The sequence below is a fragment of the Parasteatoda tepidariorum genome, chromosome 9, assembly GCF_982258835.1.
Source record: "Parasteatoda tepidariorum strain Cologne lab strain chromosome 9, Ptep-v5.0, whole genome shotgun sequence".
Classification (NCBI taxonomy): Eukaryota; Metazoa; Arthropoda; class Arachnida; order Araneae; family Theridiidae; genus Parasteatoda; species Parasteatoda tepidariorum.
In genome coordinates this window covers 12,888,919-12,907,507 of record NC_141763.1, presented here as the reverse complement: position 1 = coordinate 12,907,507, position 18,589 = coordinate 12,888,919, and the positions used below count along the sequence as shown (strand labels likewise).

At 29.6% G+C, this 18,589-nt stretch overlaps 1 protein-coding gene across 2 annotated transcripts in view; it reads right to left on the bottom strand.

Moving 5' to 3' along the window:
• Positions 1 to 3,167: 3,167 nt before the first annotated feature.
• Positions 3,168 to 18,589, bottom strand: part of Alg3 (Alg3, alpha-1,3- mannosyltransferase) — a 17,971-nt gene continuing 2,549 nt past the window's right edge. For both annotated transcript variants that reach the window (XM_016074616.5, XM_087150893.1), the window contains 8 exons: positions 16,778 to 16,877; positions 15,344 to 15,491; positions 14,326 to 14,486; positions 12,309 to 12,429; positions 10,262 to 10,464; positions 8,356 to 8,411; positions 6,174 to 6,309; positions 3,168 to 3,412 (listed from right to left, as the gene is read on the bottom strand). In XM_016074616.5, the coding sequence (XP_015930102.2) occupies positions 3,253 to 3,412; positions 6,174 to 6,309; positions 8,356 to 8,411; positions 10,262 to 10,464; positions 12,309 to 12,429; positions 14,326 to 14,486; positions 15,344 to 15,491; positions 16,778 to 16,877 (1,085 nt within the window). In that variant the 3' untranslated portion in view covers positions 3,168 to 3,252. The remainder of the gene's footprint in view (positions 3,413 to 6,173; positions 6,310 to 8,355; positions 8,412 to 10,261; positions 10,465 to 12,308; positions 12,430 to 14,325; positions 14,487 to 15,343; positions 15,492 to 16,777; positions 16,878 to 18,589) is intronic.

Below are 18,589 nucleotides of genomic sequence, written 5' to 3'. Positions count from 1 at the left end.
ACCATTTCGGTCAGCGGTGATCGAACCCACGATTTCTTGAACATGAGCCCAGTTCCCTACCAACCAGGCTATCCCGGCCCTTGGTGGCACTTTTTATAAAATAGAGTCCAAATGGTTTAAAATGGACAGAGACCTAAAATTTTATTTTTAGTTTTTTTTTAATTTTATTTTATTTTTAACATCCGACCTATTCTGAGTTTACCACTTCATAGTCTTGTAATTTTGAACCCAACCCAAAAGACAAACGAACTCCTGGATCAACCATTGGGACAAATGAGCTTTTTTATTTTAACTAAACCATATTTGCGTTGCACAGAGAGGAAATTCTCCCACGATTAGCCGATAGCAACAGGATTCTAACCCATGATCTCACAAGTTTTTTTAATTTCACTTTACAACCGGCATTGAACAGCCAACCCAACTATATTATGACTACGAATGCTCAACGAAGCATTGTAATTTTAAAGCCGACCCAGAAGACAAAGGAATTTCCGAATCAACCTTTGGGAGAAAGTAGCTTTTTGATGGCACTAACTCACATATGCGTTACAAGGAAAGGGAATTCACGAAAACCTTCCACAGTTAGCCTAACGCAGGGGGACTCTAATCCATGATCCGTCTACCACTAAAGATACTTTACGCCAACACTGTGGTAGGTGCAAGCCGGGTGCGGAATTCGCATTGACCAGCCATAAAAACACTAGTCAAATGGCGGGCCGCAACTTTATGAACAATTTATATAGGACTCTTTAATGTTTGAAGGAACATTAAATATTACTGTCAGATTTTTATCTAGTTGTACAAAACAAAAGAATTGAACTATAAATGATAATAAATATGTTCTTGGGTGCAAAACCTGAGAAAAATATTTTTTTGCACCATTAGTGTGTTAAATTTCACAGAAACGAAGAAATTAGTTTTTTTTTTTAGCGAAAGAAAAGTATTTTAAACACATATAGATTTTTTGCGAAAATTGCAGCAAAAAATGACAATATATTTTAGTTCGCGAGGGCAGCGAGTTGGTAACCACTGCTCTATCCCCTGAGCTATCACGGCTACCTTATGTATAAAAATTAAAATTACAAGCAATGTTTTACATATGCGTTTTTTGCTATGTCTGTGGGGCTTTAAGTGATGTAAAAAACTACCTTTAATCGAATAAAACTCGAAAAAAATATTTTTTTAATATTTTATTTATTTTTAAAGTAATCGTAACGTGTTTGAATGGTGGTATACGAGTTTTTAAGCTTACCCTTGATCAGAGTTTATTGCATACTTAACTTTAAAACATTTTATTTTAAAATTTTTATATCTTGATAATTATTTGACCAATGTATACTTAAATAATGAATTTTTTTTTTTGTCTCATTTTTTTGGTCAGAATTTTAAAAATGGTGTAAAAATTTGTTCACTTTATAAAGCAAGACTTTCGCTATTTTTCGTAAATTAAACAAAGAACAATTATAAAATTTTTTTTTGCATGGAATTAATTAAAATGCTATGTTTTTTTTTTAAAAAATAATTAACAGCATTTAAAAAAAATACTCGTTTAAATAATTTGGTCGATAAGTTGAAATATGTAAAATAGATAATTAATATTAAAGAGCTTTAACCACTCACTTGAATAAATTATACGAACCCTATTTTAAGGTCCAAAAATTCAAACTCGTCGGAGAAAAGGGTTATATTTATTGAGAGAAAGTGTTTATTTTTTTGTCCGATTTCGTCACATAGTTTCTGGGTAAAATTGTAGGATAACAAAGGGTTAGCACGTTTACCCATCATTTAGAACAGATCAAAAATATATTCAGAGCATTTCGCGTTTTATTTTAAGCATGGTACATAAATAAAAATATATTCTGCAAGTTTCCGTTGCTTTAATGTTAACAATACATATTTTTATATGACCTTTCACTAAATTTTCATTATAGTATACCACAGAATCAGTATTTTAATGCCCTCAAACTTGAGTTTATTTGAAAATCATATTAAATTCATCATTAAGTATTTTCTTTAAGCCAAATATTCTCCTGTTTAATTTCGTATAGCAGATTTAAAGCTTTAGAAAGTTGTAAGTATTCTGCTTTATCGATTCCAGTTATAACAGGATATTAAAAATGGAAGAAAAATAGCTTAAAAGCCAACTGACTGTTATTTTATAATTGGCGATTAATTATGAAATCCTTTTTTTTCCAAGATTTTACTTACACGGTTATTGTTTGAAGAAAATAAGTCGAAATTACAGTCGATTAGATGCCCACTGACTGGATGTCCGGGGTTGTTGTCCCCTCTCCTGTGCGTATTCCTTTCATTTTAATTCCACATTTAATGGCATTTGAGAGTGAAAAAAAGCAATTAAGCTACAGCCCGTCGAGGGCCAGGGTATAATGGGTTTAAGACTCCACGCTATCGTGATTAACAGCTTCACAATGTAATTAACAGTTGCGAATATTTCAACAGGTTGCGTAGTCAAAACTTTCAACAAAAATAAGCACCTTTTCAGTACTTTTTAAGCACTCAAAAAATATTTGTAAGCACTATAAACATTAACAAAATGCAAAATAATTTTCAAAGACTTTAGATGATCACGATAAAATAACTAGTTTCTGACAAAGAACTCTTCCCTTGATTATATTAGCCACCCTAAAAAGATCGAGAGATTTCTCGGTTCGATTCCAGACGGTGGAAAATGATGAAATTGAGAATTGAAAATGCAGCAGAATTGCACATGAGTGTGCATTATACTCACCGAACCCTGCTCAGTACACACATGCGGACTCGCAAGTATTTCATCAAACATGTAAAACGATTGGCGCTTTCATACGCTATGGAGCGACGATCAGCCGAAATAGATGGTGGTTGAATGAACTACCTTAATGATGAATTAGAACAACAATGTGAAAATCACGCTTTTGCATACTACGAGGTGAAAATCGACATGGCTAAAGAAAAAAAAATCTCACTTTCAAAAAGGGAAAATTAATCACTTTTTAAAAACATACAATGAAAAAAACACCTTTAAGGACGTTTAAAAAACGAAAATAACCACTTTTAAGTATTTTTTAAAAAAGCTCCGCACTATGTAAAGCACTGAGCCATCGACACTGATTGGTTAAGTAGACAACGTATTAGATCTTGATAATATACAGTAATAAATAAATACAAGAGAACATGAAACAGATATTTATTTGGCAGGTACTTTGATCACAGAGGTGACTATGTAAATAAATATAAATTTTTAAAATAAGTATTTTAATCTGTACTCTTTACAGGCTTGAGTCTTGGGTGGGGTTTTCCGAAGTACAGCAGGTGGAAAAGAATGAGGAAGTGGCAGAGGTGCAGGAAGCCGCTGCTCAATGCCGTTGAAGGGTAAGTATTCCAACACAACTCCAATATACCCAGTATACACAACCTATCAAGAGAATTATACTAATCAAATGATTACCAAACCTCAATTACATGGCATCCTCGACACAAGAAGATCGGGTCATCAGAGGTCAGTTTTCAAAGTATATAAACATTAAGTTATGATTAAACCAGAATAAATAATTGCTATAAAGAAGCTAAAAAATATTTATGTATATTTTTTTTCTCCTCGGGGCTGGAAGTCCAAAATATAAAAATGAAGGACAAAATTGCCTCTAAATTAAGGACAATTTAAAAATGCTGATTCTCGTATGGCAGAATTTTGTAATACCAACATGGATCAGCAGATATACAATTGGTAATAGTTTTAGTAGCACTTAGGTGAAAAAATAAACATTTTTTTAAAAAATTCTGCATTTTTTTTTAATATTTATTATTTGTTTAAATTTTTAGTATCTGCTCCCTCTAGAAAATTTAGTTATGCATGTGCAAATTATTCACATCGCTTTGAAACTGAATCTAAATTCACCATCCATTTTTAAGGATTTTTTTTTTTTAAATTTTATTTCCAATGCTCGCCTGTTATAACATTAGCCACTCTTTCAGGGTCACCATATTAGGTGGGCTACTGTTGCTCCCACAGGAAGGACAGATAGTACAGAGATTGAAGAATATCCATGCCTTGTCTGGGATTCGAACCCAGAACCTTTCTGATGCAAGGCCAGTTTCCTGACCTTACACAGCCCGGCATTTTTAAGGTTAAAGCTTTATATTAATGTTGGTCTCCGAATTTAATATTTTAAAGTTTTGGTGGATCACTTTCCAAAATTGGTTAATCTTTTCAGCAGAATCAGATTAAAACCCTAAATTAAAATAATAAATAAAGCAGTAAACACATTAAGTATTGAATAAAGCTAAACAACATGTATAAAGCAGATGTAACGGTACAGAAATGGACACACAATAATTTCGGTTCAAACAACAATCTTCTTCAGTGTCTGAACACAAAATTACAGTAGAAAAGTAATAGGGCAGACGCATGCAGAGTGGTTAACTGGTTAAACTACTTTGTACTTAAACCACATTATTTTGCTTTATTCATACATAGCAAAAAGTATTTTAATTTAGATTAAACAGCGTAATTCAAAATGAATATAGTGATTGCAAACGGCTATAACAATTTAATGGAAAAAAATTTCTCGATAAAATTTACACAGAATGTAGAAGAAACAACAACATTTTGTATACATGCGTCACAGATTTTCTATGTGACTTCCTCTGGACACACAGACAATATCTAGGCGGTAGTCCATCTCCCGAAATACATTCTGAAGCATTTGTGCAGTCATTGACGCAAGCACATTACAAATGTGTTCTTTGAGCTCTTTAATTGTTTTGGGTTTAGGCAGGGATAGCCTGGTTGGGAGTCGAAAAGTCCCTCATATTCCCATAACAAATCAATATCCGTGGGGATACTGATTCAGGAATTTCCTTGTTTTCTTGATTGGTTCAAAATTGCAAGACCACAGCGTTAAACATTAGTAGTCGTAAACCAAAAATTGGGTCGGCTGTTCAACGACGGATATAAAATAAAATAAAAATTGTTTTGGGCTTGAGCCTCGATGACTCAGGGGTAGAGCGTTCGCCTTTGAATGGGATGAACCGGGTTCAAATCCCAGCCATGGCTCGTTGATACAAATCCCCATCTGGCTTGCACCGACCACAGTGCTGGCGCGAAATATCCTCAGTGGTAGACGGATCATGGGCTAGAGTCCCCTTGCCGTCAGGCTTACCGTGGGAGGTTCTCCTGGTCTTCCTCTCCACATAACGCAAATTCGGGTTAGCTCTATCACAAAGTAGGCAAATTTCACCTAATACTTGATCCAGGAGTTCCCTTGTCTTCTGGATTGGGTTCAAAACTAGAAGGTTATGAAGTTGAATATTAGTAGTCATAAACCGAAAAATTGGGTCGGCTTTTAAACGACAATTATAAAATATAAAATTGGTCTGGGGATGGGAAGCACATGTTGTTTCTATTTGGAGGTTCTCGATTGTAACACTGACAAAATCTTCTCTACACTGTGATAACAGAATGACAATAATTAAATTCTAACATGCAGCATACTTTTCTCAGGGTGCTTAGCCAGATTTTTCAACAAACAACAAGCACATTTTAAGCACTCAAAAAGTATTTTTAATCACTTTCAAAACAAAAAAATCATAATTTGCATTTGTGCAGTAATGAAAAAAATTTCTTCCTATTGTTATAGTCCTTAATATACAAACATAAAATCAATAAAATTTAAAATCATTTTCAAAAACATTACATCATCGTGTTAAAATAAATAGTTTCCGATAAATAATGCAGAGAAAATTATGAAAATCATGCATTTTCTGTAATTTAGAACAACTATCAACACAGCAAAGGAAAAATATGTTTTTTAAAGATAGATAATTAAGAACTTTTTAAAAACACCGAATAAAAAAAGCACCTTTAAAGGTTTTTAAAAAACATAAATTAAAAATAAGCACCCTTCAGCACTTTTTAAAAACACTGTGCACCCTGTTTTCTGCACATGACTTGCCATTTTCAATAATGAACTTGCGCATGCGAATTCATTGATTAAGTGAAGAATTCCACCTCACTGTGCTCTCCCACAGAAAGAAATTTTGAAATTCCACCTACATTCTATGTTAATCTTATCAATAAATTATTTTTCATTAAATAGTTATAGCTGTTTGTAATCGCTGAATTCATTTTGAATTACCTTGTATAGTGTTTTTAAAAATAAAATTTATGAACTCACTTGAAGACGACTGGATAGTTTGTGGACCAAAGGAGAAAAGGGAGGGTAAAAAAGTACCACACATAAAACTGGTAATGAAGAGATCTGGCAAAAACAATTCCAACAAAATTGGAAGTAAACATCACAAACATGAAATCTATCAACATAGTTAAGGATAACTCAAAAAATATTTTTTCACATCTCATAACAAGCAGCATTAAAGTGTAAATTAATGTGGAAACCGGAAGAAATTGGAGGAAATGAAATAAACTGCAAAAAAGTACAATTCAAAGTATTATAAGAACAGCTTCAGTTTAAACAAATTAAATTTAAAACAGCACCAGAAAGTAAAAACTTCTCCACATCTACAAGAAAAAATAAAAAAAAATTTTTTTTCACATCATATTAAAACAAAAATTATAAATCAGAGTCAGTTTAAAAATACACACTTCACGGTATTTGATTAGAAATATTAGTATGCTATTTACAATTGTGAATTCAATGTGTGTTTTTTAATGGTGTGTGATTTTGTTAATTTAATTGCAAAAAAATGTGATTATGTTAATTTCTTAAACATATTTTTCCAACTGTTGCATTACATTCACTTAATAATAATAGATTAAATAACTCGAAAATTAATATTATTATTTAAACTAGATTGCTATTATAAACTGTTTAAAAAACTTTCTTTCATTTGATATTCCTTTAAAAAAAAAGTTTTCTCCATGTCTTTTACTTGGGTACAATTAAAACTTTTTCTTAAAAGGTGTTTTTTTTCCACTGAGGAAATTTGTCTTCCCTGTTCAGAATTGATTTAAAACAAAAAAAATTCGCATATTTTCAGAAATGAAGGGATTTCAAAATAAAATTAGCATTTACTCAGAAAAGTTTACTTTTCATAAAAAATAATTAAATAAAGCGTGTTTATTGAATGCTTATTAAATTGTCAAATTTTCCATAATTTTATTGATCCAAAATAAATAATTTAATTCCTAAAAAAAACAAGTTCCCTCATATTTATTAATAGTGTGATTAATGAACTTAATAAATTTGTTGAATTTTAGCTCAAATGCTCTTAATAATTCAAATTGTTTTTCTGTGAGTAATAAATACTAAAGTCCAAATTGTTGTTTCTTATTACTTATTTAAAAATATTGATACTGATTGTTTCTGATATATACAATCATGTTAAACAGGTCAAATTAATGATATGTGAAATAAGCTAAATTACAGAAAATTATATATAATGCAAAGTCTTATGTTTCCCAGTTAGTGTTATAAAGATTTAATGTAATAAATTTTTTTCACATGCAAATAAATAAATAAAAATAAACATTGGTTTAAATAAACGAAATAAAAAAAAGAGATAGTAAATACAAGAGGTTATATAAAAATAGAAAATATTGTACCATTTAAAAATAATACGGAAATTGAAATTTTCCATCATTTCAAAAATATTTCCCCAAGTCTTAAACAATAACAATTGCCTTTTTTTATGACGGGTACTTTGGGCCTACTTCCCATTGATTTCAGAAATGCCAGAATTGCTACTCCCTTATTGTTACCCTGTTGCTAAGCCACGGCGGTGGAGTAGCGTAGCCCACGTCATACAACCACCAACCCGTTTTTAGGGCGGCACAGGAAGCCTAACTAAAAAATCCTGAAAATTTCTTGAATAAAACCATTAATGATGCATTCAAAAAAAAAATTATGTATTTATAAATTCAAGTCATTGATATTTTCAAAACATAAAATTCTAAATAAATTATATGCAGAATAATTTAAATGAATAATTTATTTATAAGTTTACTTTTACCTCTAATCCCATTTATTATTCTACCAGAAAAATATTTACAGCCAAATATGCCAAGTACAAATTCTAGTTCTAATATTTCTAAATAAAATGTACAAGAATTTTTATGCATAAATGCAATCGATGATTTCTTGAAACTTCTGGACCTTGGACTTCCGTATCGCAATTAGCAAAAAATCCGGATTTTTCCGAGCACAATCATCTCTGGCCTTTTCACGTTATCACATAGAAGAAAGAGCATAGAACAGAGAGAGAGAGAGAAAGATACATCCCTGCCAACGGTGGGATTCGAACACATAACCACTGGTCCAGTTGCCTTAAAAAGTGTTTTTTTGGCAGTGATATCAACTACTTTGTTATAGTTATCTTTTATTATTTGAGAAAGGATACTATCAATTTGTAAACTATCTTCTTGATCAGAATGCAAAGCTCCTGTGCCGAAATTTCTAAAAATATAAATAAAATAAGATTAGCAATTAGCTATAAAATATAATTACTAAATTTTAAAAAATGGTATTAATATTTAGCAAAAAATTATTAAGCATGCAAAGAAAATTAATTATATTTTTTTTAAAGAAAAAAGTTAATATTTAACTGCTTCATGGCAATTTTTTAAGAAAAAGGACTACATGTATTCAGTATGAAAAATGAAATTATTTTGACAAAACTGAAATATTTTATTTCCTTACTCATAGAATGTGTATTGGAAGTATACATTTTAAGAGCTTTTAATTTTAAAAATTCCCTGAATACAAGATAAAATAAAAAATATTAATATTTATACATAAAAATATATCTCATAACAAACATTTTGCCAGATTTGAAACTAAATGAAACACATTTTCAAATAAAAGTATATTTTTATCAAGAATGTATTTTCTATCATAAGCTAAAAATAAGACATTTATGATTTTGAATAAAACTTTTGTGTAAAACATTTTGCGGTTTTTCTTCAAAGAGTAGGAACATCTTAGATTACTACATATGTAGTTTATTTCTTTATTTACCATTTAAATCATAAAACACAGCACTGAAAACAATAATTTGGTGGAATGAGAAGGTTTTCCCTTTTGTTGAGCCTGTTGAGCAACAAATGGGTGGGAGAAAAAGAAACCTGTTTTATGAACCAAATTAGGATGTTTTGCCTGAATTTCAAAGCCTAGAAAATCCAGTATCATAGGGAAAAAATAATAAAAAATAAAAATAATATACAGTTTCTGGAGAATAAAAATTTAAATGCTTTATTGGTCATGAATAAAAGCAAACAACAGACACAAAGATTAAAACCAAACACAAGAGCAAACATTCCATAGTTAGGGTTGTGTAAACAAGAGCCTTCTCAGTGTGAACAGAATGACAGAAGAAGAAAAAAGGCACAAACAAGTTGCAACAAGGAAAAAAGAGGTTCAACCAACAGAAAAAGGAAGGTATCTTGAACAAGATAATAAATTAAAAGAAGGCTGATAAGAAACAGGTGTGTGGGAAGGAGCATGATGAGAACCTCAAATGTGCAAGAAGAAATTTATTTGATTATCTTGTTCAAGCTAGCTTCCCTCCTCCTAGTAAACAATTTTTTTCCATGTAGCAACCTGTTTGTCTCTTGTTCTCTTTATTCATTCTTTGTTTTGACACTGAGAAAAGCTCTTAAACCGAAACTATAGTGCATAGCTGATAACATAGATAGGAAAAAATCAGTAGATTTTACGAAATAATAATAATTGCATAATATACTAAATATTTTAAATACAGGGAATTTTAGAGATTTTTTAGACATCAAAATACAAAAACTTAAACTTATAACTGCAAAAGGTCTGCAATATTTTCCAGTTAAAATTGTCATTAAATGAAGTTGAAATGCTATTTATTATGATTACTCATAATTTTGAATATTAATAGGCATTTAATTCCTGAAGAAATTTAAAAATTTTTTTTAATTAATTTAAAAATGTAATTCTGAATAAAAATAAAATGAACATTTTAGAACACCAAAAAAAGTCTTAAATTGATTTCTATAAAAGAGGCTTGCTTCATTATGCATTAGTAATACTTATTTAAGTATTCAAGCAAAGGAATAAATTTTGCAAAAATTCTAGTTCAATAAGGAATTTTTTAGGTAACTTACGCAGTTTTAAGAAATTTAATAAAGTATACAAAATCCAGGAGAAACTGGCAAAATACAGTAGAGTTGGCAGCTATGATAGTGGATCTGTTTTTGTGCAATTATTTTATTCATCTTGTTTTACTTTATTCATATGAAATACAAAGTATACCCTATCTTTATTTGGATTACACTTACTTTGTCCACTTTATGGCAAAGACAACAAGGACAATGAGGTGACAGAGGAGGAGAGGGAGATGAAAGTATGGACTGACAAAAATATGTTCCGGAATGAAACGCCAATTCACCGTCCAGACATGCAGGAAAACTCTTCCGAAGTCAAAAGAGCGGGAAATGTAACTAAAAGGGTGAGTGGCTAGAAATGGAAGTCCCAGCAAAACCTGAAGAAAAAAAAATAATAAAAACTTATTAACACAATTTTTTACCCAAAAAATGGAATATAAAGAAAATAAATTAAAATTAGAAACTTTCTTGTCATCCTAAAACTTTTGAAGGATCATTCAGTTGTGGTCCTTTAATGTTTGATACATTAAAACTTCCACAATGTTAAAAAAAAGTAAGATAACGTAACCCATATACATGATATCTTTATGCTGAACACATAATGTAAATATTTCCATAGGATAGTTTATTCCCAAGTAACTTATTAATATCAGTATAATAAGCTACTAGGGTGATGCTAAATAAGAAATAACTAATGCTAAATAAAAAGAATGCTAAAAGAGAATTTTGAACTTAAATATAGTCTTTTTTCAGTCAACTCCCCCTCCCCTACAAAATCAACTCTAAAATATAAAAAACACAAAGGTAAAAAACATACAACTTAGAGCAAGATTCAAGAGTATATTTAATATATAAGATGTACTTTAAAAATCATCCTGAATATATATTTCCAATATCCTTAGAAAAAATTAGGACAATAAGTATACACACAGGGGGTCAAAAATAAATTTTTAAGTAAAGAATAAAACACTATCGAAATCTATAAATCACAAAACATCAGAGCTTATTTGATTGCACGAGAAAACAAAGAGGACTTGAAAGGTGATTATTAAAAATGCCATTAAGTTACTACTGATAAAGAAACAGGTCAAAAGAAAAAAAATCAGGCCATCATTTTTAGGAATAGTATACATACACCAAATTATTTTATAAAAAAAAGCAAACTAAAAACAGAAGTAAAATTTGCTCTTCTTATACGTAATAAAAGCAAATCTTATAGAAGAATAAAATATACTATTTTTGGCTTCAGAATTATTTCATTTGGAACAAAAAGTTTTTTAACATTTTCCAGCATAATTTTATGAATGGATCACTGAACAGCTCATAACAGTTTGAGATCAATCATTAAAAAATTTCAATAGTACTGTCGCATTAAAAAAAAAAAATAGCCAGAATCAATTAGTTAATATTCCCTCATATCAATAGTTAATTAAAATTTGTAATTGAGTTCAAAGCTTCCTTAATTAAAAAATTTAAAAGTAGGCTTTCAATATTTTTGAAATTAAAACATTGTGAATTTGTATAATAGAAGATGCGGCTATTGGTTTTGATTTGATAAATTTTACTATAAGGATAGGGCATGGATGATGAATCCCCTATGACCAGCCTAACCGAAAACCAAATCGGTTCATTTAATAGTTTAACAGATTTAACATGCATCAGTCACCATTTACTACACAGGGAGTCTTGGTCGGCCTATATATATATAGTGAAAAGTGATTACTCAAATTCAAAATTCGTGTACCGTAATATCGTATAAAAATTTATTTATATTTTTTTATTTTTAAATGAAGCAGAATTTCATAGTAATAACCGTTGAAAAGGAGGTCAAGAAACAAAATAGACTTTTAATGGAATCTGTGCAAATTTAGCGCATTTAAAAGTGATGACTCAAACTTGAAATTCAACAATTTAATGATTTAACATTTTTTACTTTTTAAGAAAAAAATCATTGTGCTCAGAAGCTCTTGAGGGCTGCAGGTTGTCAACCCCATTAATACTAAAAAACATCGCTATGAGTACAAAAAAGTATCCTAATAGTCTCCTTTTCTTGAAAATAGTTACTTTTCTAGCCCTTTCAGGCAAGAAAAGTTGCCAAAGTCGCCTCAGGCCGAAAATAGTTGCAAATAGTCGCCTGTGGCAACCCTGACACAGGTGAAAAGGGCATAAAATAATTGAGAGTAAATGTTAATACAAATACACATAAACAATTGTTCAATACCTGAGTAAAGCCACAAATCATAATATATTTGCACGTGTCCTTCAATCCAACAGAATACAGTAAAACAAAGAGCAATCCAGGTGCAAAAAGCAAGATGTTCATCTTAACAGAAACTGCTAAACTAAAAGCAAAATAAAATGAGCATTATTCATTGCTGTCAACTTGAATGTTAGTCAAGAAAAAAAAATTCTTTGCAATAGCAGAGGTGACTACATTCTAAACTAGTTATCAGTATTCAGAAGTACAATAATATAGAATTATATTTTGAGACACTTAGATCAATGTATGAATATAATACAGAGTGCATAGCCAGATTTTTCAACAAAAAATAAGCACCTTTTAAGTACTCTTTAGGCACTCAAAAAATATTTGTAATCACCAAAAAAAAATAATAACATAATTAGGATCTGTGCTGTAATAAAAAAAAAAATTTCTTCTATCATTTAAAGCTCTTGATTTATAAACATAAAATCAATCAAATTCGAAAACTTTACATAATCATGATAAAATAGCTAGTTGCAAATAATATATTGAAGAGAAAATTGTGAAAAATCACATATTTTTTATAATTTACAATGCAATCGACACGACAAAGAAAAAAATATATCTTTTTTAAAAGAGAGAAAATTAAGCACTTTTTTACAAATAACCCCAATAAAAAAATGGCTTTTAAAACACATAAATCAAAAATAAGCACCCTTATGCACTTTTTAAAAAGTCTATGCCCCCTGTAATATTAAAAAAATGTAAATGAATTTACTATTAAATATAAAAAAGTAACACTTAGATCAAAGTAACAGAATAAAAATGATACCACACCGAAATTTTATACTTCAATACAAAATAATTTCATTTACTTGAAATCCTGAAATTAAAAAATATAGGAAATTGAAAATTTTAATGCTATACTAATTAGAAATGAGTATAGCTTTAAAATTTTTGATTTCCAACATAAAATTGGTTTTATTGCAACAAATCCATTAAAATTTTAATAGCATGGAAAATAATAATGCTGATACAACTGAAATAGTTTTGTAGACTAAGCACCTTAAATTTGAAGTTTTTACGCTTGTGGGTTCAAGGCCCAACACCATACCTGCTAATATGAAAAACTAAAATAACGGAGATTTTACTAATCGACTTAATTTTGGGTTTATGACTACTGATGCTCAACTCCGTAGCCTTGTAATTTTGAACCCAATCCAGAACACAAGGGAACTCCTGGATCAAGTATTGGAAGAAATTTGTCTTCATGGAGGACTTTTTGATGGAAATAATTGGCATTTGAGTTACATGGAGAGGAAAATGATGAAAATCTCCCATGGTTAGCCTGACAACAAAGAGACTCTAAACCGTGAAATATACTTAATTTTGGGTTTATGACTACTGATGCTCAACTCCGTAGCCTTGTAATTTTGAACCCAATCCAGAACACAAGGGAACTCCTGGATCAAGTATTGGAAGAAATTTGTCTTCATGGAGGACTTTTTGATGGAAATAATTGGCATTTGAGTTACACGGAGAGGAAAATGATGAAAATCTCCCATGGTTAGCCTGACAACAAAGAGACTCTAAACCGTGAAATATACTCAGTCTACCACTGAGTATATTTTCCGCCAGCACTGTGGTCGGTGCAAGCCAGATGCGGAATTCGTATCGACCAGTCATCGCTGGGACTTGAACCTGGGTTCACCTTATTGAAAGGCAAACGCTGTATACCCTAAGCTACCTGGGCTCGACCTAAATAATTAACACTCAACATACTGCAGTACTGGCAATAGCACCATCTGTTGAGGAATAAGATAATTATTTTTGCCATCAGAGGATATTTTATCAACATATTTTTTTTTAAAATTTCTTCCACAAATACGGAGAAATTTGAGTAGGTAAACAGGAGATAGTAGTAAAATACAGGAGTCTTTGTTAAAAAACAGGAGACTTGGCAAGTATGCAACACTGTATACACTCAGAACAATATTGAGTACTAATTTGAATAAAAATTGAATGTCATGAATACCTGTAAAGTATGCATCCCTTCAACCATTGTTGGTCAAACAAGTAATTCAGGGAGACAAAAAGCAGGAAGATTGCAACTGGATCGTTAAATAATCTGAGAACAAATATGGCGTGCACTCTGTAGGAGGTACAGCACATGAAAATCAGAGCATAAGGTGGGACCTGTAAAGCATTATTTACAACGTAATTAACTAATTTACATAGTAATTAACTAATTAACATAATAATTAACTAATTTACATGGTGATTAACTAATTTGCATAGTAATTAATTAATTTACATGAAGATTCACTAATTTACATGGTAATTAACAAAGAAAGTAACAGTATAGAGAATGATAAAACTAAAAAGGAAAAGCAAGCATGTAAAACAGGGCTGCCAGTCATATGTGTAAAAAAAATTCCCTGTGTTTTCCTGCACATATTACACACAATATATTAAGAGGGAATGTACATTTACCGAGCTCTTGTGTGCTATACCAGGATAATGATGCTAGTTTCAGTTGCTGGAAAAACTTAGAGAAATAAGGAACAGCTTAAAACAAATAATGCTATAATAAATTGAGTAATATAACATCACTGAACTATCATCTTTAAACATCCCATAGATTGAGCTTTTGTCTTTTAAAAACTGCGTCTGCATTTTTTTAAAGACAAATATAAGAAATAAAATTCCCTGTTTTTTTTTCCCAGTTTGAAAGGGAAAATTCAAAACTCCCTGTTCTTTTAAATGATTTTTTTTTTTTAAATTCCCCGCATTTTTCAGATTTTATTTATTCTCCCTAAGAAGTGGCAACCCTGTAAAAAATAATAAAAATTTTACAAACACAAGGTTGCAAATGTTAACTGAAGCCACTAAAGGGAAACAATGCGATAAAACAAAATTCATTGTAGTAATGGATATAGAGAACTGATAAAAAGAAATATAACACAAAGAGCGCAAAATGCAATCGTTTTTTTTTTTTTATATATAAACAATAGATCTATAACATGAGAAACAAAACTAAAATAATAACTTACATATTGAGATCTTGTGTAGAGCTTGAAAACATAATACAAAGTTGCGAGATATAAAAATGCAAATATGTGTTGAGCAAGGAAAATGTTTTCTCCTTTTTGAGTAATTGCATATAAAATAGAATATACATAAACAAAGCCAGCAGGATATCTATAAGCAGAAGAAAAAAAAATTTAATAACATATTCGATTTGCTACAGATTAACTAGGTAATCAAATAATCTAGGTAGCAAATATTTTTTCAAAATTATGAATCTGCATATCATTGATATAGCAATCTCAATCCTTATCCTTAAGAAAAAAGATAAGTTTTTAGTCATCTCACATGAAATAAAGGGCACCATTTTTCTCAGCAAAGAGATGCAATTTATTTAATTTTTGTTTGAAAGCGCCCACAACGAGTGAATTTCATATAAATTTATAATAACTTTAGTTTACCTTAATGCTGGGAGCAAAATTTCCGCTTGCCATTTGTGAGTGAATATTTATCGCTGGCGAGTAAGTTTTGTTTTGAAAAAATTGTTGTTAAAATGCTTAAGCCATATTCTAATAATTATCATAAGAAAAAAATTACTCTTTATAATGCATCCATATTGTTAAAAACTAAATTGAAAATGAGATTGTGATAAAAGAAAGCAAAAAACAAATATACCGACGTGGAGTAAAAGTTAAAATGTCTTCAAAATAGATATACTAAACTAACAGTTAACAAAAATTCTTTAAGAAGAGAAAATGGACATAAAACAGTTTAAAAATTATATATATATATATATATATATATATATATATATATATATATATATATATATATATATATATATATATATATATATATATATATAATATACAAAGGTTAAATTTAGTATTTAAAACATTAAATCTAAGACTATACAAATGAATAATAAGATGAAATTGTGAAATAGTTTGAGTTCAGATTAAAACAGAAAAAAATAAAAAAAAATTTCTTTTTGGATAGAGGTACTCAGAGTGTACGCGATACTACTTGTGTGCTAGATAGGAAAATTTTTTAAAAAAGTTTATTTTGAAAAAATTAAATAAGTGTATGCCTTTCCACCAAAATAAATAAATAAAATACTTTTTATTCAATATATTTACAGATACTAATAAATTGCCCAGATAAATTAATACTTTTTGAAATGAGTGATTACTTTTATATTTTTATAAATGTCTGCAATTAAAAACTACTTGAAATTTTTAACAAGCAGCCAATAATTTCAACATTACGATTATTTTTATATCTTTTTTTATGCACCTTTCCTTAAAAAATAATGTATAGATAAAACTATTTAAAATGATATTTAATATAATGTTACTGTATTTTGTGATCTGGGTAGCTTTGAATCAAGTTTTGAAAAATAAAGAGTCACCAGAAACCATATAATCATAAAAAAAAGTTATGTGGCACACAATACTTACACTAATGGTCCTGTGTCACCTTTCAACTCTAAATAATCTAGCGTGCCATTGAGCACTCCTTCTACTTCCTGCATGTACGCTTTCCAATCTATCTCTGTATCTGAAAAAGATGAGAGCTAAATAAAAAAACAGCATCATTAGGAGAAAAATAGTTTCTATCAGAAAGAAATTAACATTTAATTAAAAGTTTTAAAATATTATCTTTATTAGAAATATTCATGTTGATTTAAAAATGATGAAACCCTGTTATCCAAAAGAGAAAAAAAAGTTTTCAGTTTGTTTAAATACATATTTGAAAGCAAAAGTTAGTATTTCATTTAGAAGAAGCCCATATCTTTTAAACACTAGAGAAAATTGAAAAATATTTAAGAAACTGCTCAAAATGGAAGAAACTGACAACAAATAGAAGAAAATTGATGAAATGGAAGAAAATAAAAATCTTCAAAATGAATGTTTAGAATGTAATTTGTTAATTTAGTATTATTAATAAAATTTGACTATGGTAATTTAACAGTTCTTCATATAATTATAAAACAAGGTTTCATTATACTCATATACATAAAATATTGCAAAATTACTTATTTTAATTTCTAAAAAAATTCATTCGATTTCTAATTGTTGCTTTTCAGTTTTGGATTATTTAAGAATTATGTATTAAGTAACTATGAAATTTATACAATTATTGAGCCTAGTTTTCAATTAAAAACTGTAAAAAAAAAATTAAAACAAGCTTTACTGATTGATATTTCTTTAGATGGCAAGTTTCTTTCACAAAAGAAAATTTCTTTTTTTTCACTGTGGAAGAAATTTTCCATACCTATTAAAATTGCATAAAAAAAAAACATAGCAAGAAATTTTTCATTCTGAAGGAGGCATTATCAGAAGCTAATAGATTTTTTTAAAACAAGGATTCAAAATCATCTAATTAGTATAAAAAAAAATACTTTATAATTTAAAAAAAAATTCATCATAAATACAAACTCAATATGAATTCAAATTATCTTTTACTTATCATGTACCAAACGAATTTTTGTGAATACTTTTGATTACATGACAAAAGGTTTAATTTTTGGTGCTATAAACCTAAATAAGTTATTAAAATTTCTAAAAATGAGAGCAAGTTGGTAATTACTATCTCTTGACCAGTTAGAAAGTTCTTATGATAAAAGTTATACAGAACGAAAAATCTACTGATTGCTATTCACATCACCAGTGTTATAGGCTTTACAAGCTATTCACATAACCCATGGTCAAGCACATGTAACACATCCTACATTTGATTAGTTCTAGTCATTGTTGGCGCTGCTGCCATGTATAATTAAAACTATGACTTTCTTATGCAGTACACCGGGTAGTGTAGACAGGCATACCAGGCAGTGGTACTTAGTCTTATAAAAACATCAGAGTAAGAAATATTGGACAGTGGAACTACGCAGAGCGGCCCTTCATGTTGATCCTTTGCAGGTTTTCTTTTCATTTTTAGTGCTGTTGGGGATGCTGCCAGGTAGCATCTAAGCAATCCTTCTAATTACACGAACTGAAGGATTTTGAGCGTGCTGATTGGATCTTTTGTCTCTGTCATCTGTTAAGTACAACTATTTCATTCTGCAATACTTGCTACGTTCAGTATAGAACAAGTTTGCATAACAGCTTTTTTTTTTTAATTAGAAATGTCAATTTTCTTTTGCATCAGAAAAACTACACTGTCCATTTAAAAACGAAATTATTTCTTCCAACATTATTTTCCTTCAAAGCAGACAAGCAGTTTATAAAATTTAGAAGAATGCAACAAATGAGTAAAAGAATTTGGAT